This window comes from Lemur catta, chromosome 10, assembly GCF_020740605.2.
Source record: "Lemur catta isolate mLemCat1 chromosome 10, mLemCat1.pri, whole genome shotgun sequence".
Lineage (NCBI taxonomy): Eukaryota > Metazoa > Chordata > Mammalia > Primates > Lemuridae > Lemur > Lemur catta.
Window position 1 is genome coordinate 83,401,907 of NC_059137.1, and position 25,190 is coordinate 83,427,096.

The window sequence follows — 25,190 nt, forward strand, 5'->3', positions numbered from 1 at the left end:
TAACACTACTGAGGAAAGAATCAGTCATGTTGAAGATACATATATATAAATATTTGCATTTGTATTTGTGTGTGTGTGTGTGTGTGAAATGTACTGGTGACCCTGAGATAATACAAAAGTTAGAAAACAGTCTGTCCCCTTTGAAAACAGGCAGTTTAGCAAAAATAGCCTTTCCTATCTGCACATGTCAGAGGCAGCAGGAGAAAGGGAATGTGGTATGGCACTCTGACCTTTCAGATATTTCCTATAAAAGGTTTATTTGTTATTAATATACATGTGGCAAGTCGTAACTGATGTCAAAATAGTTATTAAACAAGGGGAATATAATTCTATTATAGTGAGTTTGAGTTCCAACACACATATTAATATAAAACAAATATCTGGTAAGTGGCATGCATATACACATAATCACATAAACAATAGAGAACTCAGAAAACAGTCATATACTTTTGATGCAGCTATTTAGTTTATGCAATTTATTTCTTGTTCCTTTTAAGCTTTTTATTCTAGTGAATCTCTATTAATCTATATTGCTATACTTCATTAAAGGCTTTGACATTACATATGAAACAACAGTTTTGATATAACAATCTCTAGATAAAGGCTATTACTTACCTTTCTCAAATTGATAGATTTTCCCCTTGTAACAAACTCTGATACTAAAGTTTAATAATTTGTTGAAAACATTCACACATTCAAAACTCAATTATCAGATATTTCATGGGATTTTTTGGTAAAGAATTCCCTACATGTGTTGAAATGTTGGATTTCTTCCTCTAATATTACCTGACTGATGAGGAAGAGTTGTGGATAAAGGCTGTGGTCATTTGGAATGTTGTGAGAGATTTCTCCTTTGTGACTGTTCTGATATACACTGAATTCAAATGTCCTCAGAAATCATATCCATAAGTTTTATTAAATGCGGCTGCTGAGTTTATGTCAGTATCAAACATACCCCAAATCTTTACAAGCTCAGCAGAGTTGCACAAAGTCCAACTGTATACATGGAGAAGAAAACTCCATTCCACAGAGTACTTCTTTGACTTTGGTTCCTACCATCTTGTACTTTTCCATCAGTGCCTGAGCCCCAAGGTTTCCCTCCATTCCATTCTGATGAGGGACAGAGAAAATATTGAGAATTTGAGTGATGTATTTAATGAGACTTGTCTGTCATTGACCCCACATACCACTAGCTAGAGGTTAACAGTATGACTCCATTTGGATGACAAAGTGGTTGAGAAATTTAGATTATGTATGGCATGAGGGAGAAGTGGAAATGGTTGTTAATGAAGATTTTAATAATCATTACATGACATGCAGTGATTACTTTTGTGTAAGTCAAACTGAAGGTTGACTTAAGGTAGAAGGATTTCCTACATCCATTACCTTCATTTTTTGTCTGTTTTAATATACTGTAAGGTCTCTATCCTCTTACGTATTTTCTGCTGTACTGAAACAGTTGGCTTTTGGCTAAAGGTTATCACACACTTATATTCTAGGCTTTCTCATTATGTGATTTCTCTGATGATGTATGAGTTTTGATTGCTAGCACAAAATTTTCACATTTTTATTAGTTTCTCAGAGCTTTTCTGCAGCTTGAGTTTTCTGAGGATTGAGTTCAGAGTATTTCCCATATTTATTATCTTTATAAGGTTTCTTTGCTGGGTGACTTCTCTGATATCCAATGAGAATTTCACTGTAGCTGAAAGACTGCTCTCATAAAATATATTTCAAGAATTCCTCTCCTAAGTTCTTTGATGTTTTGTGAAGGCTGAAATTGTGCAGCAGAAATTCCAGTATTCACTACATTCACATTCTGTCCTGTGTGTGCTTTTTTGAAATACATTGTGAGGTTTAATTTCCCATTAAGTTTTCTCATATTCTTTACATGCATATGTTTAATCCCTGGGGTGGGCTTTCTGATGTTCTCTAAGGCTTGATTTCTGACTGAAAGTTTTCCCACATTTATCACATTTATAGGGTTTCTCCCCTGTGTGAGTTCTCTGATGTACTCTGAGGTTGGATTTCTGACTGAAAGCTTCCCCACACTGATTACAATTATAGGGTTTCTCCCCTGTGTGAGTTCGCTGATGTTTTCTTAGGACTGACTTCTCACTGAAAGCTTTTCCACATTCATTACATTCATAGGGTTTCTCCCCTGTGTGAGTTCTTTGATGTCCTCTGAGATTTGACTTCTGCCTGAAAGTTTTTCCACACTCATCACACTTATAGGGTTTTTCCCCAGTATGAGTTCTGTGATGTACTCTGAGATTTGATTTCTGACTGAAAGATTCCCCACAATGATTACATTTATAGGGTTTTTCCCCTGTGTGAATTCTATGATGTCCTCTGAGTTGTGATTTCTGACCGAAAGCTTTTCCACACTGATTGCATTTGTAGGGCTTCTCCCCTGTATGTGTTCTATGATGTTTTCTCAGGCCTGACTTCAGTTTGAAAGCTTTCCCACATTCATCACATTTATAAGGTCTTTCCCCTGTGTGAGTTCTCCGATGATTCCTTAGGCCTGACATATGGCTGAAAGATTTCCCACATTCATTACATTCAAAGGGTTTCTCTCCTGTGTGAGTTCTTTGATGCACTATGAGGATTGACTTATAGTTGAAAGATTTCCCACATTCATTACATTCAAAGGGTTTCTCCCCTGTGTGGGTTCTCTGATGTATCCTCAGTCCTGACTTTGCACTGAAAGCTTTCTCACATCCATCACATTTATATGGTTTCTCTCCTGTGTGAGTTCTCTGATGTTTTCTGAGGCGTGATTTCTCACTGAAAGCTTTTCCACATTCATGACATTCATAGGGTTTCTCCCCTGCGTGAATTTTCTGAGGCTGAATCAAGCATGAATTCACAGAGCAAGATTTTCCACATTTATTACACTCACAGTGTTTTGCCCTTACGTGAGTTCTGTGATGTACATTGAAAGTTGACTGGTAGCTGAATGTCTCTGTACATGTGTTACACTCAGAGGATTTATTTGTTATGTGAATTCTCTGATGCACTGGGAGGGCTGAATTATGGCTGAAATTTTTTCCATATTCAAAAGGTTTCACCCCATGAATTCTCTGATGTTCTCTAATGTGTGCTTTTTGGCTAAAAGATTTCCCTTCAGTGTCAGTTTCTTGAGTTATCCTACTGAAACAATTTCTATTTTCACCAAACTCGTACTGACTCTTCTCCTCTGGACAAATGCTCTGAGAGACAATAAAGGTTGATTTATCACATTGGTTTTCCCCAAATTTACTGATTTTATAACATTTCATTTTTTGGTGGACACTCTTAGATGTAAGGAGGGCAGCCTTTTCAAGGAAAGTGTTTCCACTTTCATTATATTCAAAAGCTTTCCCCAAAGTCTGAATTGTCTGATGTTGAATAACTTCTTCCTTATGACCAAAGGCTTTCACGTTTTTACCATAAACAAAATATTTCTTTTGAATACTATTTTTGTCATCTTTAATATTGAGGAGCCATTTCTCACACACATTATGCTTGTGAGCCTTTTCTTTTGAATACTGACAGTGTGGGGCCAATGGGCTGAGACCCAGGTGACCTGCAGTGTCACATTTACAGGGCATGATTTTTGCAGGAAAAATGTTTATGTCCAGATTATATGGTTGTTCTGAAATTTCTTGGTCTGTAGTCAATGATTTGTTGGTGAATAAAACTTGCCACCAATGTTTGTTGTGGTTTTCTGGGCTCTCCTCTGAGATTTCATCAGGTTGGGAGTCTTCTGAAAATGATAAAATTAAAAATACTTTATGATATTTAACATGCTTTTTATGGAATGGCACTTACATACATTTGTCCTATTATGTATTTGATTCCTCAGTTTCTGGCCCAGTTTCCCAACAATAAAGTAATTCCAAGTGCACGTTCCCTATATTTCCTTTCTTTTTTGTTGTTTAATAAAATTTTATCATAGAAAAAAGAGGAAACTAGAAATGAATATACATATGTATTTCGAATCTTGAAATATAAACTTCAAAACTGAATAAAGAAGAGGATACAAAGGAAAGAGACAATTGAGAATGGTGTATATTTAAGAGGGCTGGGTCCTGGGAACAGGAAAAATCAGAGAATGTGATAGATTCAAAAGGATTGTCAACACTAAGTAGATATCAATAACAAAAAAATCAGTGGAGAAAGGTTTTCAGTGGATTTGTCTGTGACAAGGTCTGCATTAAGTAGTAACTAGTCTAGATTCTTACTTAGTCAAATACAGATTAAGATGGTAGGATAATCATTAGCCCACAGGATTCCAGTTGGAGCTCCATTTCCATTTTATACATCAACACCAAAATAAATTTATAATGGCCGATTTCCTCATGTTGAAAGGAACAGTCCTATAGGCCACATTTTAATTCTCTCTGTAGTATTATCACAGAAAAACAAATGTAGAAGTGGAAGTGTAAAAATGATGGGAGTCAAAGTCATTTTTTCACCTAGATTGGACTTACTGCTCTTCCCTGGCTCCGGTGACTCGGTTTATTATATCAAGGTTGTCCAATAGTGAATCTCTCTAGATCATCAAATCTTAACTTTTCTCCTTTCAATTTGCTCACTCATTTTCCCAAAACCAGTCTTGTCTTTGTTCAATTCTTAATTCTGCTTTCCATGTACTTTTTAACACTAGTTTTTACTATGAGAACCTTAAGGATCATATGTTTCAACTGGCCATAGAAACTTTAAAAGTATCCTTTATATTTATTTATCATAAATTTCTTGTATATATATGACTGCTGTTGCCCTGCTGCTACCCACATTCCATGTAAAAATGTCAGGCCTATGCTAAAAATATTCAAAAGCCTTAAATACACTGTCCTTAGTACCAACAGATAAAGACTTAAGATGGGATTCACGAAAACAAAGTTTTACACTCATTATGTCTTGTAGCTCCCATTCCACTAGCTTACTATGTTTTCCACTCTAGCTTTGTCAGGGTATCAGTCCCCACTAAATAGTTCGTTTCCAACAATAATCTCATACTCACGACTCCTTCCCTAAATCACCCTGCATTACAGTCTTAGATCTATGTAGAGTAGATGCCCTTCAGACAGCAAAGGTATTTCCCAAACCACACACAAAAAAGACTTCTCATATCTTTTCACAAATTTAAACATTTATTTAAAATTTGAAAGGAGTTACTGTCTGTATTATTCATTTTAACAAGGGATACATGCAGAATATTCATACATCTGACACTCATTTTATAAGAAAATTACCATCACTCAAATTAGGAGGCATCTTAAAACTGTTAGCAAATGTATAGTTAAATGAGTATTTTCTCTTTCTTTGTTGTACATAAAATAATAGTTCAACTTTTAATCAACAGAACCTTATATAAAATATATTTTATGTAGCTTCGCTCTCCTTTCCAAAGTACAACCCAATTCTGATATACTTTGCATCTGTCTGTAATATAAATTAAGCCAGTGGCCCTTAAATAGCAGTATGCCTCAAAATTACCTAGAGAGCTCTTTCACACACAAGGGCTCAGATCCAATACCAACCTATACCTGATTGATTCAAAAGTCCCAGAAATTTGACTTGGGTATTTACATTTAGGGATGGTGTTTTTTGAATGAATCAGTAGGAAATACCTCTCCCAATTGGCTTTGGAGTTAATCTACAATGTTATTAAAAGTACTCATATGTTACATTCCATGGACTAGTCATATGGGAGACTGCAACAGAGACCATTCTTTTTAGTGCATTACAATCCAGGTGAGGACTGGAGCTCATTCAATAACTGTATGCTTCTTGGCACAGGGTCTCATTTTCTTTTGACATATCTATCAACTAGGTTGTGAGTTTACAAAAGGAAGAGATAAAGTATAGGCTAAAGCATTCCAAGATTATACCACAGAACTAGGAAGAATTTGAGCCAAAACTTCAAATGAATGGTAGTGCTTTTTCCCTTTTTCTAGCTGAGGCTAGCTATTTTATTTAATTATTTTTATTACAAGAAACATTTTTTGGCTTTAAAATTTATACCATTAGTTTTATCTTTATTACATCTTTTACTTTGCTTAGTTTTTCTTTTGAAACTTTTTCATTTTTTAAAATAAGTATATGAGACTAAAAATTTTCTTCTAAGCACTGCTTTATCTATAGTTCAAAGGTATAGATAACGGTTATAATATTCATGTTTTTCACTTTTGAAATTTTCTGAATAGTGGATAATTTTGATTTTGATTTACTCTTTGATTAAATATATTTTAAAATATACATTCATTATTGATATCAAGACAGATTTTAATTCTCATAGTTTACAATTTATAGTTTTATTGAACAATAATATATCTACTTTGTGGAATTTATTGACATTTCCCTAAAATACTTTTATATTTTGTCAATGTTCCAAGATCATTTTAAAGAATTGTACAAACAATATGATATGCTTAACACTTGCTTTCTACCTGAAAGTGTGGAATTTCGGTACGTGCTAGACAGGATGAGTACATGAGTAGCCCACAATAAAAGCCCTAGGGACTTAGTCTCTAACGAACTTTCCAGGTAGACAACATTTCACATGTTTTGTCACAATTCATTGCTTAGGGAACTAACTGTGTACGTATGAACTCAGAAGATTGTGCCTGGTTTCCTCTAAACTTTGCCTCATGTGCCTTTTTTCTTTCCTGATTTGCTTTATATCCTTTCACTGAATAACTTTTAGTCCTGAATCTGACTATATGCTGAGTTGTGTGAAAACCCCTAATGAATCAATGAACCTTCTGCCAGTATTCAATAACTTACCTGGGGAGCTCCTGCTTAAAAATTCTTTCTCTTTCTCTAATAACCATGGATCTTCTCCTTGTTCCAATGTGAAGATCAGTTCTGGTTTTGAAAAGCAGTACCCTGTAAGTGGAAAATAATTTAGGATTTTAGTTAGCTGCATAGATTGTGCTGTTTCTGAACGTGAAGGAAAGTATGGCTTAGAAGGGACACATTACAAATACACAAGTTAAAAATGTAAGGTAACCACTAAAAGCATAGCAACAGAAGGTGTAATTTACAAACCAGTAGAGTGATTAAAAAATACACAGCCAAATCATAAATAGCTGGTAAAAGTATAAAATTACTAAACAGAAGAATACATATAAAATCCAGCTTATTGGTTATTTCCTAGAAGGAAGGAAAATGAATGGAATACAGTTAAGATTGGTGGAGGAGAAAGAATTATCGGCCATATCTGCAACATTTTTTTAAAAAATAAATCAGGCAAAAAAAAAAAAAAGAAGAAAAGAAAGGGGCACACTAAGGTTGCTCATCTCACTGGACCTTTTTGGAGGGAGAAGTGACAACAAAAAACATTTTCTTATGGTCATAAATGATCAATGTCCTTGAACCCTTGAATTGCAAGCCTAAATTACATTAAACTCTAAAACAGTCAATGTTTCGGGTTTCAAGCAAGAGATTTCATGAGGACTTCCATATCTGGCCATAATACAGTAAAAGGAACTGATTTGCCCCTCCAAATCAGACATCTAAAAAACCATACGAAATATATGAAATTGTAATTAGACTTTAGACAACAGACAGTGCAGATAGGGATCCTTAAAAATAGGGAAACAAATGAGGTAAGCCCTATGATTATCACAGGTTACTGCTCAATTTCCAACCCACAGCATAAAAAGAGACCACCAAAACAGAGATGGCAGACTCAGTATGTCAAGGTGACAAAACTGATGTTTAAGGAAACCTTAACAATTAGAATTTGTGGGGGTAAGAAATCTGAGAAGAAGGAACTGTACTGATACAGTCTTAGAGACTGGCAGAAGGTTTTCCTGTGTACTGACTTGTATAAGCATGTAGGAAAGCCACTTGTGGTTAGAGAAAGACCAGTGAAAAAGAATAGGCTGAAAAAAATCACCAAAACATACATGGAGGTAGGAAGTTTATGTTACCACCAGCCAGGATAGAAAAACCTCCTAATTCATGACCAATTGGGTAGAACAACCACAAGGGTACTGCCTTAGTAGAGGGGCCAAATTAGTGCTAGACTAAAGTGAGCTCTGAATGCAACATAAAAAAGCTTAATATAAACCTTGAAAGTATCAAACTAATTTCAAGTAACTTAACTACATCCCCCAAAAGACTCCAAAATATTTAAAATAATACAACAAAACCTAGCACCTAGCAATGTAAAATTCACAATATCCAGCACCCAATCAAAAATTACTAGGTATGAATAGAAACAACAATATGAATCTTGTCAAGGAAAGAAACTGATCAGCAACAGAATAAGAAATGACATATATGATATAACTAACAAGCCCATTAGAAGAGCAGTTATACTCTACATGTTCAAGAAAAAAAAACATGAACATGATGATAAAAGAAGGGAAGTTATTATAAAAGTTCCAAATTGAAATTATAGATATAAAAAATACAATATCTGAAATGAGAAGACAAACCCACCAAACAACAAACAAGAACACACTGGATAGGATTAACAAGCATATAGACAACACATCACAAATGACAAAGATTAAAACTTAAAAAACAGCAATAAAACTATGAAAGAAGAAACCCATAGTGAACTAAGACTGGAAAATAATAAACAGAGTAATCTATGACCTGTGGGATGGTGTCAACTAGTCTAACACATGTATAGTCAACATTCCAGAAGAAAAAAATGAGGGGAATAAAAAAATCTGAAGAAATAATGGTCAAATGTTCCAATTTTGATGATGTGTATAAACTCTCAGATCCAAGAAGCTAAATGAATGCCAAGGAGAAGAAACGTAATGAAAACCACACCAAGGTTTGTTACAATGAAACTGCTGAAAACCACTCAAAAAGAGAAAATCTTAGACAGAAAAAGATTTAATATTTACAGAGGAACAAAGATAAAAATTAAAGCTGACTTCTTGTCAGAAATTATACAAGCCAGAAGATAATGAAGTAACACTTTTAAGTACTAAAAAAATAAAAATCAACCTAAAATGCTATACTTAGCACAGATAAGATGTTTCAAACAAAAGCTAAAAGAATTTATCACCAACTTATGGGTATTATAAAAAAAGTTAAGAAATTTTTCAAATAGGAGAAAACGGTACCATAGAAATTTTGATTTATACAAAGAAATTTATAGAAATAAACAGTACCATAAACTGGACAGAAGAGGATAAAAGCAAAACATACTTTCCTCATTTTTGGAATTCTTTTTTTTACATGGTAAATTATCTTTTAAAACAATAATGTATTATGGGGTTTATAATATAAAATCTAAGTGACACATATGATAACAGCACAAAAGATAGAAGATAAAATGTAGAAATTATACAATTCTTCTATATGAACTAATAAATTATTATTTCAAGGTATACTGTGACAAGTTAATGATATACTATTATAAATGGTACAACAACTACATCCATACATGAGAGGCATAGCTAATAAGCCAATAATGTAGATAAAATGGAATCATTAAAAATAAACAATCTAAATAAGGCAGGAAAAAATGTAACAAAGGAAAAAAAAGAACAGATAGGAAAAATTGGCAAGCAGCCAAATGTTAGATTTAAACCCAGCTATATCAATAATAACAATAAACCTAAATGGTCTAATCACTGCAATTAAAAGGCAGAGATTGACAGATTGGATATAAAAACAAGACCTGTCTTAGTCAATTTTCTCTCTTAGTCTGCTAAGGCTGTTATAACAAAATATTATAAACTGGGTGCTTAATAAATAATAGGAATTTATCTCTCACAGTTCTAGAGGCCAGTAAATCCAAGATCAGGATGCCAGCATGGTAAGGACAGTCTGGACCCTATTCTAGGTTGTAGACTGTTCACTTCTAGCTGTGCCCTCACATGGCTAAAGGAGGAGTGATCTCTCTTGGGCCTCTATCATATGGGCATTAATCCCATTTATGAGGGCTCCACCCTCATGATCTAATCACATTCCAAAGGCCCCATCTCCTAACACTATTATATCTTGGGGGTTAAGATTTCAACATATGAATTTTGGAAGGACAAAAAACATTTAGACCATAGCACCAACTACATAATGTCTACAAGAAATCCACTTTGAATCCATAATAAAAACACAAAATATAAGTAAAAGTAAAATAAAAACATACTATGTATATGTAATTTTAAAATGTCTGAGTGGCTATATTGGTATCAAAGTAAAATTCAAAAAAGAGATAAATACTGTATAATGATAAATGGAATAATTTATTAAATGGACATAATAATCCTAAATGTTTTTCCATCTCATAATACTACTTTGAAATAGATGAAGTAAATCCTGATGAAACTGGAAGAATAACCAAATCCACAATTATAGGTGGACAGTAATACCCCTTTCTCAATAATATATATAATAAGTAGATTAAAAATAAGTATAGAAGACTTTAACCATATTATCAACAAACATGACCTAACTCCCATTTATGGAAAACTGGTCCAAAAAGAAAACATTGTTTTCAAATACATATGAAACATTTAACCAGGAGAAATCATAGGCTGAATTCTGAAATGAGTTTAAATAAACTTAAAAAGAATTAAGACCTTGTTCTCTAAACAGGAATTAAAATAGAAATCAATGATAGTAAGAATTTTTTAAAAAATCCAAAAATTTAAAATTAAAAAAACACTTTCTGCCAGGCACATGCCTATGGTCCCAGCTACTTGGGAGGCTGAGGTAAGAGGATTGCTTGAGCTCAGGAGTTCAAGTCCAGCCTGGGCAATATAGTGAGACCTTTTCTCTTAAAAAAAATTTTTTTTAAAACCTCACAATACTTTTTATTGGAAATATGGAGTAGAGGTACTTTTCCTATTTTCCTAGTAAGTACTGTTAAAAACTCTGGACATTATATATTAGAAAACATAAGATACTGAAAGGTGGAGAGAAGACAGCGGATTGGCTAAGGACCTCGGGAATGACTTCCCCGTGTCTTCTCTTTGGCCAAACTAGAAGCTGGAGAAGCTGGCAACAAGCAACACCAATGTGTGCACACATGGGAGGAAAAACAAGTCAAATAAACAAACAAACAAAACCAACCCAAAGCTTGCTCTCTCCAGCCAAAGGTCCAGGAAAGATGCAGCCTAGCAAGACTGAAAACTTTTAGACAATAACTGTTCTTACTGCAGCCAAACACCACGTAAAAAAAATGCATTCTCCATCCCCACACCTGTCATGAAAGGCTGAGTGTGGAACTTAAATGTCGGTCCTCACCAGGCTGTAAGGAAGCACCCTATGTCCTCCGCCAGCGTGGCATAAGGGTTGAGACTTTCTTCTATGCCAGGCAGTGACAAAGTCCCCTGTCCTCACAGTGTCAGTAGAAGCCACAGAGGGAGTTGTAAGAAAGCACTCCTGATCCTACTGTGCAGGGTGGTATCAGCAAAGGCTCAATGGGGATCCTGAACTGCCAATGATCATTAAGCAGTAATTATAATCCCCTCCCTCCACATGTCAACAGAGGCTGAGTGGGAAACCTAGACTTTCAGTCCACCTTTTGAAATGAGGCAGCACCCCTCTTCTCCTGCCACACTAGTTTCAGAGAATAGCTGCTACATCAGAAGATATAAATAAGATCCAGATCTTATAATTTACAAAATGTATGGGTTCAATCCAAAGTCACTTGTCATACCAAGAACTAAATTTCAACTGAGTGAGCAAAGTCAATCAACAGATGCCAACAGTGAGATGGCACAGATGTAAAAATATCTGACAGGGATTTAAAATCAGCCATCACATACATTTTAAACAAGCAATAGTAACCATGACTGAAACAAAAAATAGAAAGTCTCAGCAAAGAAACAGAAGATATAAAATTATAAAGTGGATATTTTAGAGTTGAAAAATAACTAAATACTCAGTAGATGGGTTCAACAGAAAAAAATGGAGAGGACAGAGGAAAGATTCTGTGAACTTAAAGATAGAAGAGTAGAAACAACCCAATCTGAACAACAAAGAGAAAACAGGCTAAAGCCATAGGGACCTGTGAGACTACAATACAGTATCTAACATTTGTGTCATAGGAGTCTCAGAAGAAGAGGAGAAGAGGAAGGAGATAAAAAGTATTAGAAGAAATAATGGCTTATGAAATTAGTGGTTCCAGGGTAAGGATAGTAAGGGGAGTTGGGACAACTTTAACTATAAAGGGGCAGGACAAAACTCTTTGTGGTAACTGAATAAGTCTGTTGTCTTGATCATGCTGGTGGTTACATAAACCTATACATGTGATAAATGACATAGAACTATACACCTGTTGTACCAATGTCAAGTTCCTGATACTAATATCACAATATAAGATGTGATTCTTGGAACACTGTAGTATTTAGGATTTAGAATTGCTATTTCTTCTTGGCAGATTGACCCCTTTGTCATTATATCATTTCACTCAATTACTGGTAATTTTTTTTGCTCTGAAGTCTACTTTATACTATTAGCTAATAATATAGCCAATCCTGCTTTCTTATGATTAACGTCCCATGGTATCTTCTTCTACTCATGTACATTCAATCTAGCTATTATTTTTAAAGTGAATTTCTTGTAGACAGTATATAGTTGGGTAAATTTTTGGTGTATTTAGACCATTTAATGCAATTATTGCTATGTTAGGGCTTTAGTGTGCCATTTTATTTGTTTTCTCTTTGTTCCCTCTGTTTTTCATTTTTCCTGTTTCCCTGTGGGTCTCTTGAATTTTTATTTTAGAATTCTATTTTTTACTTATTTTCATGTTACTACAGTGTTTTTGAGTGTATCCCTTTACATAGATTTTTTAGTGGTTACTCTATGTAATAACTTATACATATATTACTTATCACAGTCCACTAGTATCAACATTTTACCAGTTCAAGTGAAATGTAAAGATAAAGGGACTCTTTAAGGCCCTTATTTGCTCCCTATTTATAAAATGATGATCTTAAAAATTCCCTCTATATACATTGAGAACCACATCAGACATAATGTTGTAATTTTTCCTTCAACCACCAAACAAAAGTGAGAAAACTCAGGAGGGATTTTTTCTCCCTTCCTGATGCTCCAGGAATCCTTTCATCATTTCCTATCTGTTCCAAGAACTTCTTTTAGCCATTCTTTCCTGGTAGGTATGCTGGCAATAAATTCTTAGTTTTCCTTCATCTGAAAATATCTTAATTTTCCTTTCATTTCCAAGAGATATTTTCACTGGATAGAGCTGTATTCACAATTCTTTTCTTTCAGCACTTGAAAAACTTGCCCTCCATAATTTCTGGTGAGAAATTTGCTGTCATTCAAATTGTTTTTCCCCTATATGTAAGATATTGTTTTCTTCTTGCTGTTTTTAAGATATTTTTTGTTGTTGTTTTTAGTTTTCATAAGATTCATACTATGCTTTGTGGTATGAAACATATGCTGTATGGAATTTGCTCAGTTACTTGAATCTGTAGGCTTATGTCCCTTGCCACATTTGCAAACATTTTAGCCATTATTATTATTATTTTTTTTTTTTCATTTTTGGCCTTTTCTTCTGGGGCTCCAGTGACACAAATGTTAGAGATTTTGTTGTAGTATCCCAGTCCCCTAAGGCTCTTTTCATTTTTATTGAGTCTAGTTTTTTGTTGTTGTTGTTGTTTTTCCTTTGTAAAAACTGAGTTATTTTTATTGTTCTGTCATAAAGTTCAGTGATTGTTTCCTCTGTCCTCTCCATTTTGCTGCTGTGCCCATGCATTGATTTTTTTAAATAAAGATTTTATTTTAGAATAGCTTTAGAGTTATAAAAAAGTTGCAAGGTTAGAATGAGAATTCCTGTATACCTTGAACCCAATTTTCCCCACTGTTAACATCTTAAATTACCATGCCAAATTTGGTCCATATGCTATTCAGATTTCCTTATATTTTTATCCAATGTCTTTTTTTTGTTCCACAACTCCATCCACATTATGTTTAGTCTTCATGTCTCCTTGGTCTCCTCTAAACTGTGTCTTGCTTTATTTTTGATAACCTTGACAGTTTAAAGGACATTGTAGAATATCCTTCAGTTTCAGTTCGTCTGATGTTTTTCTCACAGCTAAAGTGGGGTTATGTATCTTGGGGAGAAAAGACCACAGAGATAAATTGTCTGCCATTCTTACCACATATCATCCAGGGTTCATGCTATCAATGAACTTATCACTGGTGGTATTAACCTTGATTACCTGGCTGAAGTAGTATATGTCACAGTTCTCCACTAAAAAGTAACTCCTTTTTCTGCCAGTGCACACTGTACTCTTTAGGAGAAAGTCAACAGGCACAGCCCACTAAAGGGGTGGAGAATTCTGCTCCACCTCCTTGAAGGGGGAGTACTATATAAATTATTAGGAATTTTGTTGGGGAGATTTTTCTGTTCTCTCCTATTTATTTATTTAATCACTTATTTATTAAATATATCAGTATGGACTCATGGGTATTTTACACTTTGGGTTATAAATCAATACTATGTCATTTATTTTATTACTCAAACTGTTACAACTTTGGCTATTGGGAGATATTTCAATTGGCTCCTCTTTGACATACCCCTGCTATGGTTTGGATGTGGTTTGTCCCCGCCAAAACTCATGTTAAAATTTGACCCCCAAAGTGGTGGTGCTGGGAGGAAGGGTCTAGTGGGAGGCGTTTGAGTCATGGAGGCATATCCCTCATGAATAGATTAAAGACCGTCCATAGGGGTAAATTCTTGCTCTCCTGGGAATGGGTTAGTTCCTGCAAGAACTGGTTGATGAGGACAGTCTGGCTTCCTCAGTTTCTCACTCTTGCTTCCTGTCTTGCCATGTGGTCTCTTTGCACATGTTCACTCCCCTTCTGCTTTGCACCATGAGTTGAAGCAGCATGAGGCCCTTACCAGATGAAGTTGCCCAATCTTGAACTTTGCAGCTACCAGAATTGTGAGCCAAATAAATTTCTTCTCTTTATAAATTATCTAGTGTCAGGTGTTCTGTAACAAAAAAAATGGACCAAGATAGAAAATTGGTACCAAGGATTGAGGTGTTCCTATACCAATACCTGGGAAAATGTGGAGGCAAACATGGAATTGGGTAATGGATAATACCTGGAAGAATTTGCAGAAGTAGGAAAGAAAAAGTATTGCCATGAACAGAGCATTAAAGATGATTATGGTGAAGGCTTATAAGAAGACAAAAAGACAAGGGAAAATTTGGAACTTCTTAGAGATTTGTTAAGTGGTTGTCCACCAAAATACAGATAGAAATATGGACAGCAGGGGCCACTCTGATGAGGTCTCAGAAGAAAATGAGGAACCAGGTATTGGAAATTGGAAAACAGGCCATCCTTACATAGTAGCAAAGAATTTGGCTGCATTGTGTCCATGCCTTATGGCTTTACGGGAGGCAGAACTTAAGGGTGATGAACTAGTATATCTGGCAGAAGAAATTTCTAAGCATCAAAGAGCTCATGAAGCTGTGTGGTTACTTTTAACAGCTTATCATGAGTTATAACAGCAAAGGGATGATATAAAGGTGGAATTTATAATTAAAAGGGAAGCAGAGTGTAGGGATTTGGAAAATGGATAGCCTGGCTTTGTGGTAGAGGATGAAAGAGCATTTTTAGAAAAGAAATCCAAGGATGTGGCTGAGCAACTGCTTGCTAAAGAGATCAGCATAGATTAAAAAAAAAGCCAGGTGCTAATAGTCAAAACAATGGAGAAAAGGCCCTGAAAGCATTTCAAAGATCTTCAAGGCCACTCCTTCCGTCACAGGCCCAGAGGCCTAGGAGGCAGAACGGTTTCAGAGGACAGACCTGAGGTATTGCTGCTTTGTAGCACTTTGAGATGCTGCTCCCTGCATCCCTGCTGCTCCAACTGAAGTAGCCATAGCTCAAGTGGCCCTAGGTGAGACTTGTGCCATCACTCCAAAGGGCACAAGCAGTAAGCTCTGGCATCCATGTGATGTTAATTCTACAGGCATACAGAATGGAAGGGCTATGGAAGTGTGGCTTCCTCCATTGAGATTTCAAGGGCTGTATGGTAAAGCCTGCAATCCCAGACAGACTTCTTGTAGGGGTGGAGCAACTGCAGAGAGCATCCACTATGACAATGCTGAGTAGAAATGTAGGATCAGATCTACTGCAGAGTAGGGGAATGCCAGGTGGAGCTGCAGGGGTGGGGTCACCTCTGGGACCCCAGAATTGTAGAGCCACCAATAGCATGCATCTAGAAAAGCTGCAGGCATTCAACTCCAACTTGTGAGATCAACCATGTGTGCTGGGCCCTGCAAATCCATGAGGGCAGAGCTGCATGAGGCCTTAGGAGCCCACCCCTCACACCAGTGTGCCCAGGGTGTGGGACAAGGAGTCAAAGGAGCTCATTCTGGAGCTTTAAGGTTTAATGTCTATCCTGCTGGGTTTTGAAATTTATGCTGTTCCACCACTGTATCTTAGAAGTAAATAATTTTTTATTTTATAGTCTCATAGCTGAACTTTGGCGCTGGAATAAATTAAGATTTGGAATGATGATGGAATGATTATATTTTGCATGTAAGAAGGACATGAGTTTGGGGAGCCAGGGGCAGAATGCTATGGTTTGGATGTGGTTTGTCCCTGCCAAAAGTCATGTTAAAATTTGATCCCCAATATGGTGATGCTGAAAGGTAGAACCTAGTGGGAGGTGTTTGGGTCATGGGGGCATATCTCTCATGAATAGATTAATGCCCTCCATTGGGAATGAATTCTCACTCTCACAGGAACAGATTACTTCCTGTGATAGTGGGCTATTGAAGAGAGTCTGGATTCTTCAGTCTCTCACTCTTGCTTCCTCCCTCACCATGTAATCTGTTTGCACAGGCCCACTCCCCTTCCACTTTGCACCATGAGTTGAAGTAGCATGAGGCTCTCACCAGATGCAGCCACCAGAATTGCAAGCCAAATTAACTTCTTTGCTTTATAAATTACCCAGCCTCAGGTATTCTGTTATAGCAACACAAAACAGACATAATTTTGGTTTTGGGTTGTTTTTTTTTTTTTATTAATAGCATGTCCCTACTTTTTGGCTCTATAAGACACTCCATATTCATCTTGTACATTCCCCACCTCTGCCCTAGAATCAACCATTTTTCCAAGCAATCCTGGTTCCTTTTATTAGAGAATGGTACTAGAAGGTACTAACAGGTCTATTTGAATTTTCTATTTCTTCATGATTCAGTTTTGGTAGATACATTTCTAAGAAATTTGTCCCTTTAATCTAGGTTATTTGATTTATTGTTCACAGTATTCTCTTATAATCATTCTTATTTCTGTGGAGTTGGTAACACCATCCCCCACTTTCATTTCTGATTTTACTTTTTTGGGTCTTCTCTTTATTAGCTGATCTAGTTAAACATCTGTTAATTTTGTTGATCTTTTCAAAGACATTTGGTTTAATTAATGCCTTCTACTGTTTCTCTATTCTTTTTTTTTTTTTTTTTTTGAGACAGTCTCGCTCTGTTGCCCGGGCTAGAGTGAGTGCCGCGGCATCAGCCTAGCTCACAGCAACCTCAAACTCCTGGGCTCAAGCGATCCTCCTGCCTCAGCCTCCCGAGTAGCTGGGACTACAGGCACATGCCACCATGCCCGGCTAATTTTTTGTATATATATTTTTAGTTGGCCAGATAATTTATTTCTATTTTTAGTAGAGACAGGGTCTCACTCTTGCTCAGGCTGGTCTCGAACTCCTGACCTCGAGCGATCCACCCGCCTCGGCCTCCCAGAGTGCTAGGATTACAGGCATGAGCCACCGCGCCCGGCCTGTTTCTCTATTCTTTATCTTGTATCTAATCTCTATTTAATATTATTTGCTTCCTTTTGCTACCTTTAATTTTAGTTTGCTCTTCTTTCTCTAGCTTATTAAGATGTAAAGTTACATTTTGATTTGAGATCTTTCTTCTTTTTCAATGTATACATTTACAGTTATAAATTTCTACCTGAATATTGTTTTCACTGCATCCCATAAGTTTTGGCATATTATGTTTTAATTTTCATTTCTCTCAAGGTATTTTCTAATTTTCTTTCTAATTTCTTCTTGACCCACTGGTTGTTTAAAAGTGTGTTATTTTCCACATATCTGTGACATTTCCAATTTTCTTTCTGTTATTCATTTTTAGCTTCATTAATTATGATTGGAAAAGATACTTTGTATGACTTTAATTTTTTAAACTTTATTAAGGCTTGTTTTGTGGTTTAACAAATGGTCTATTATGGAGAATGATCTATGTGCACTCGAGAAAAATGTGTATTCTGCTATATTTGGATGGAGTCTTCTGAATATGTCTGTTGGGTTTAATTGATTTACAGTGTTCAAGTCTTCTATTTCCTTACTGATCTTCTGTCTGGTTGTTCTATCCATTGTTGAAAGTGGGATATTAAAATATACAACTATTATTGTAATGCTGTCTATTTCTCCCTTTAACTCTGTCACTGTTTCATATATTTTGAGGCTCTGATGTTTGGCACATATATATTTACAATGGTGTGTCTTCTTGGTGAATTTACCCTTTTATCAATACATGATATCCTTTTTTTTGTCTCTTTGTAACAGTTTTTGACTTAAAGTCTATTTTCTCTGATATTAGTATAACGACCTCTGCTTCTCTTGGGTTACTGTTTACATGGAATATCTTTTTCTACCCCTTTACTTTTAACCTATTTGTATCTAAACCTGTAGATCTAAATTAAGTCTTTATAGACAGCATAGAGTTGGATCACGGTTTAAAAATTCATTCTGCCAATCTCTGCTTTTCGAATGGGAAATTCAATCCATTTATATTTAAAGTAATTACTAATAAAGGAAGACTTCATCCCTTTTGCTATTGGTTTTCTGTATGTCTTATAGATTCTTTTTCCTCATTTCCTCCATTACTGCCTTCTTTTGTGTTTAGTTATTTTTCTGTAGTTTTGATTGCCTTCCCATATTCTTTCTATATAGCTTATAGATATTTTCTTTGTGGCTACCATGGAGATTACCTATAACATCTGCAGTGAATACTTACAATTTATGTTGCCTCAGCATCCATTTATGAATTCAGGTTTAGCTTTCTCTTGCCAGATGCAAAGCTCAGTCACTATTGGCTCAGTTTCCATTTCTACACCACACCCAAATGGCTCAAGCCAGTGGTCAGAGATAAAACCTTAAAGGCATTTCTTCCACTTAGACTGGGCACCCACTTTCCTGCCATTTCTTTTAAAGGGATCACTTAGCATTTGCCCATGAACTTCAAGTGACCCACACCCTATTCCCTTATATATATTGCTACTTGTCGCACTCTCCTTTCTTCTCTCTCTGCCTGAGCTCCTTGACCTGTGCGTGTGGCCTCCAGGTGTGCTGTGTACCTGGAGTCTGTAAGTACTAAAAATTCTTAAACTTTCACATTATGGTTGAGTCTTTGAAGCCATGCCTGCATTCCAGCCCCTGATGGTGAAGCTGCCACCCCACAAGGATTCATGCAGGTGCATCCCTTGCTGGTGCTCTTTTGTCCAGGCCCTGGTGGCTGCTGGAGGCAGTAGCTACCAGCTGAGAGAAACTTGAAAAATTTCATTCAAAACAATACCCTAAAGTTATAACAATCTAATTTGAGTTGGTACCAACCTACCTTCAATCACATATGAAAACTCTACTCTTATACAGCTTTGTCCCCTGCCCTTATGTTATAGATGTCACAAATGATATCTGTATACATTGTGAGATCAGTAACACAGATTTATAATTATTTTTATACATGTATCTGTTAAATTTTGTAGAAAAGAAAAAGTAGAGTTACAAAATTATAGTGCTGGCTTTTATATTTGCTCATGTATTTGTCTTTACCAGAGAGCTTTATATCTTCAAGTGGCTTCAAGTTATTATCTAGCATCCTTTCCTTTCAACCTGAAAGACTCCCTTTAGCTTTCCTTATACGGCAACTCTAGGAGTAATGAACTTCCTCAGAAGAGTCTTAATTTCTCATTTTTTGAAGAATAGTTTTACTGGAAATAGAACTCTCTCTTGATATATATATTTTTTCCTTTCAGCACTTTAAATATATCAGTACACTGCCTTCTGGTCTCCAAGGATTCTGCCGCTAATTTTATTGAGACTCCTTTGTATGTGATGTGTCACCTCTCTTGCTGCCTTCAAGATTTCCTTTTCGTGTTTGTGTTTTGACAGTTTGTGTGGCTCAGTTTGCATCTCATTTGTAGATTCATGTCTTTTATTAAATTTGGAAAGTTTTTAGCTATTATTTCTTCAAGTAACTATCTGTTCCATTCTCTCCTCCTTCTGGAACTCCCATAATGTGTACATCGGTCAGCTTGATGGTATCCCACAAGTCTATAAGGCTCTGGTCCCCCAAACCAACCAAGCAAACAAAACCAAATGCTGCCCCCCCAAAACCCCACAACTACGTCTCCAAGTCTTTGCAGATTCAGTCTCGTTTGGGGCACTCTTATCTAGGCTTGTACTGAGTCTAGGAATCACCATTCACCTAACAATAACTATATCCACTTCACGTGTATCATAGGCATCCTATAACAGATTATTACCTGTGGGCCTTGTCATCCCTTGTGGCACTGCTGTCATTCAATTCACCTATTCATGTTACAATGACCCAATACATCATTACTGTTATAATTTTCAATTGTACACTAGACATTCTACGTATTATGGGTCATCTTTATCTTCTGTTATAGTAGGCTCGCTTTGATACCATGGCAGCTGAAAAAGACACTCTTTTTGACTGCCTGGTGAGGTTGGAAATCCAAGTTCTCCACGTAGCCTCTGCTGCTGGACACCATGGGGTGCCGGTTTTCTCCAGCACCCAGGCCCAAATGTGTTAGGCAAAAATAAAGCTGAGGAAATAAGATGTCATTTCTTGGGTTCTGAGGTCCCTAGTTGGTCTGTTTCCTTCTCTCCACTGTTCAAAGTCTTCTTATGTGTGTTTTATAAATAATGTCTAGTGGTTTTAGCTGTACTTGAGGAACAGGGAGAAGCATCTGTAATCAATCTTATCTGGAACCATCAGTCTCCAGAATTTTCACATTTAAGGATTGCCTTTTAAATTTAGTGTGATTTTTCAATATGCAAAACATGTATGTAGTTCAAAACTCCAAACTGTATAAAAAGGTATATTTGAAGTCTCACTTCCACTCCTGTCTCCGACACTCATTCCTTTCCTGTTCCACTTGAGGGAAAAATACAAGTTCCCCACCACACAAAGAGGAACATTGTGCTGTGCTACCTTTGGGTGCTCAACAAAATTGTTACAAAGTAAATTAAACAGATGCCAACAGATAGTTACCAGGCACAACAGATGTGCCTCAGCACTTTCTTGAGACAGAGACAACTGTTGTAAACCAGCCCTGGCTGCTTTAGAACTGCTTTAGCTAACCTATAGTACTCTTAACTAATTGTAATACTAAAGTCTCCACCTAGTGGAGAATTAGATCATAAACATAACATGGGTTGTATGAAGGCTCATGAGGATTGTCTTGCACATGCTTGATTTGTTTCAATGTGAACACGTGATGATACAGTATAAGAGCTCTGCGTTACTCGCTGGGAGGAGATTTAAGGCCACCAACCATGGGTAGGCGCTGCGGTGCAGTTTTTACTCTCTGAAGAACTTCTGTGCCGCCCAGGACTGAGTGTCCGGAAAACTAAATGTCCAGGGAACTCCTGTGCAAGGAGTGAATGCCCTGTGTAAGTAACCTCTAATAAACCCATCTAACTCAACAAGGTGGCCTTGTCTGAGTCATTCTTTGGTCTCTCTGCTGCCTCTCAGTTAGGGGGTGGGGGGCAGTTTTTCTATACTGTCCTGGGATTTTCCTGAAACACTATTTTTCTTACTTTCTGATTTTTCTTCTAGTATTTCATTTTTGTAAATATAAACAACTGCATATACTCCTGTCCATCTTTCTTTCTTACTCAAAAGATAGCTTTCTATGCACACCATTCTGCTTTCTCTCTTTTTGACTTAACATATACTAACTACTATCACCCCTTATTTGTATATAAGCTCTTGCCTATACTATGGTTGCATAGTCTTCATTTGTGTGTAGATTTAACCCAAGTTTAGTTAACTAGTCAATGATGAACATTTGGGTTGTTGATAATCCACTGCTCTAATAATCCAATGCTTCAATGAATAACCCTTGTGCATGTATCATTTTGTGTATGTCCAGGTATCCCTAGAGATGACATTTCTGGATAAAACATAACGCATCTAATTCTTTTTAGTGCCAAAAATTATATTTCTTAAAGGCAGTTCTGATTGTATTACTGTTTTACTTAAAACCCTCAATGGCTACTCATTGCTTAAAAACTTGAAAATATGGCCTCAAGAATATAGATTATCTTGGTCCTCTGCCACATCTCGCGTACCACATTCCCTCTTGCTTTGTTTGTTCCAGATGTACTGAATCTTTGTTCTGACCCTGTGCTCACTTCTTCCCCTTTACCAAGGTCTTCATACTTGTTCTTTTTTCTGCATGGAATGTTTATATTTCCTTATTTAACTTATTCCTAGACTTTCCTTAAAGCTTTTCTCAAGTGCCACTGATCTTTTTGAGTTTGAAAATTTTCATTAAAAAAGTAAAAAGGATAGCTTAGTGAACCACTCTTCCCTGATGTATCTTTCACTCAGCTTTAACAAATGGCACAAATATTTTCTAGAAAACTTTTCTTGACCTCAGAAACTATTCAAATCACCCTATGAAAATTAAGCATGTGCCATTAAATAAGTTAAAAACTGCACAGGTAGACACTAAACAGTAGATACTAATAAACAGTTGCTAAGTTTTAACTGCATTTCTTCTCAATCATGTACTGTACAAATCAGGGTTCAGAGAAGGAGAACCATTAAAAAATATAAGAGATTTGTCTTATGACCTGCAATTTATATGATACAGCCAAAGCAGTGCTGAGAGAGAAATTTATAGCACTAAATGCTTACATTAGAAAAGAAGGAAGTCTGAAATCAATAGTCTACGATCTCACATTAAAAAACTATAAAAAGAAGAGCACAAAAAACCTAACATAAGGAGAAGAAAAAGGAGTAGAAATCAATGAAATTAAAAACAAAAACAAAAGAGAAAAATCAATGATAGAAAAAGATGGTTGACTGAAAAGAGCAATAACATCAATAAACCTCTAGCAAGACTAACAACTAAAAAAACAGAACATAGAAATTACTAATATAAAGAATAAAATGGGTATAAACACTGATCCAAAAGACATCAAAATGATAATAAAGGAATAGTATAAACAACTCTACACATATAAACCTGACAACTTAGAAAAAATGGACTAATTACTAGAAAAGCAAAAATATCACAATTCGTACAATAGAAATAGATAATTTGAATAGCCCTATAACTATCAAAGAAATTAAATTTAGGAGGAAAAAATGGTGGATTAGTGGTGACCTCCTGGCTCTCTGCTCCCAGAGAAGGAGGTGAAGAACTCGGACGGCTACACACGAGTGGGTCACTCCCCCGTAAGAACAGCATGGTGGATCTGCAGAGAAATAGTGTGGGACGCACAGTGCAGCAAAAAAAAAAAAAAAAAAGGTGAATGAGAGATACGATGGCAAAGACTGGAGATGAGATATACCATAAGGCACAGAGCGCAGGATGGCCGTGCCAGCCCAGCCAGCCAACAGTGTGATCTGACCCATAGGAGGATGTCCGGCTCCCCCACAGACCTCTACACCCACTCAGACAGGGACATACCTAAAGTTGGTGCAAAGTCGTGGCACGGGATGACAGGCTCTGTGGAGAGGAGACAATAGCCAATAGTGGAAACATTCTGAACTCCCCAGTGCTCTGTGCTGGGACCGCACTGGGTCGGGGAGGGACTGGTCGGAGTGGTTATTTCCTACGACCATGTCAGTGGGACCAGAAAAAATGAGGTGAACACAGAAAAGAGGGCTCTGTCTCTGGAAACCGCTGACCATTCGGCTGGCTCAGGGTGGGACAGAAAGAGCAGGACCCTCTGATAAGCAGATGGGAGACTGCGGGACAGTGATACAGAGGTGACAGCTGGCAGCCTGTTGATTCAGCACCCCCACCGCCACCAGCATCTGCCAAATCCTGATTGGTCACCCCCCAGTGCTAGCCCTAGCCACTGTGGTTATGGGTACAGGAACAATACAGGAAATAAATGAAAAATTCTCTAAATAAATTGAAATGTTACAGAAGAACCAAACAAATACTGGAAATGAAAAAGGCATTCAAGGAACTACAAAATACAGTGGAAAACCTTAAGAATAGGATGGATCACGCAGAGGAAAGAATCTCGGAGCCTGAAGATAATGCCTATTGCTAAACAAACCAGATGAAGAATAGGAACACAAGAGTAAGAGACAAACAAGGGAAAAACATACAAGAAATGTAGGATTATGTAAAGAAACCAAATATAAGAATTATAGGCATCCCAGAGAGAGAAGAAGAAAATACACCAGCGCTGGAAAATCTGTTTCTTGGAATACTGGAGGAAAACCTGCCTGGCCTGCCCAGAAATCTAGATATCCAGGTACTAACATAGAACTCCTGGGTGACTCAATGTGAAATGGCAATCACCACATCACATAGTTGTTAGGCTGGCCAAAGTAAACACGAAAGAGGCAATGCTTTGAGCAGTGAGACAAAAACAGCAGATAACCTACAAAGGAAAACCTATCAGACTAATTTCAGACTTCTCTACTGAAACCTTACAAGCCAGAAGGAACCGGGGACCCATCCTCAATCTTCTAAAACAGAATAATTGGCCAACCTAGAATTCTTTACCTGGCAAAACTAAGCTTCATCCATGAGGGAGAAATAAAGACCTTCCCAGACAAGCAATCACTGATGGAATCTGCGAAGACCAGACCTGACCTGCAGGAAGCGCTCAGACCTGCCTTATACACTGAACGGCACAATAGACACCCACCAAAGTAAAATACTCAAGAGTGAACAGTCCAGAACCTGGATTCCACAATGGCTCGAGAGGTAAAATAAAACAATAAGAATTTATCCAACAACATGAACAGAAATTTACCCCAAATATCAATTCTCTCAATAAATGTGAATGGCTTGAATTGTCCACTGAAGAGAGACAGACTGGCTGAGTGGATAAAAAAATCACAAGCCAAGTATCTCCTGTTTCCAGGAAATGCATCTAACCCAAAAAGCAGCTTTCATACTCAAGGTCAAGGGTTGGAAAATAAACTTCCAGGCAAACGGAAGCCAAAAGA

General features: G+C 36.6%; 1 protein-coding gene across 9 annotated transcripts in view; it reads right to left on the bottom strand.

The window, feature by feature from the left end:
• Window positions 1-284: 284 nt before the first annotated feature.
• ZNF782 (zinc finger protein 782) overlaps window positions 285-25,190 on the bottom strand; it is a 33,584-nt gene continuing 8,678 nt past the window's right edge. For all 9 annotated transcript variants that reach the window (XM_045562753.1, XM_045562754.1, XM_045562751.1 and 6 more), the window contains 2 exons: window positions 6,775-6,876; window positions 285-3,748 (listed from right to left, as the gene is read on the bottom strand). In XM_045562753.1, the coding sequence (XP_045418709.1) occupies window positions 1,899-3,748; window positions 6,775-6,876 (1,952 nt within the window). In that variant the 3' untranslated portion in view covers window positions 285-1,898. The remainder of the gene's footprint in view (window positions 3,749-6,774; window positions 6,877-25,190) is intronic.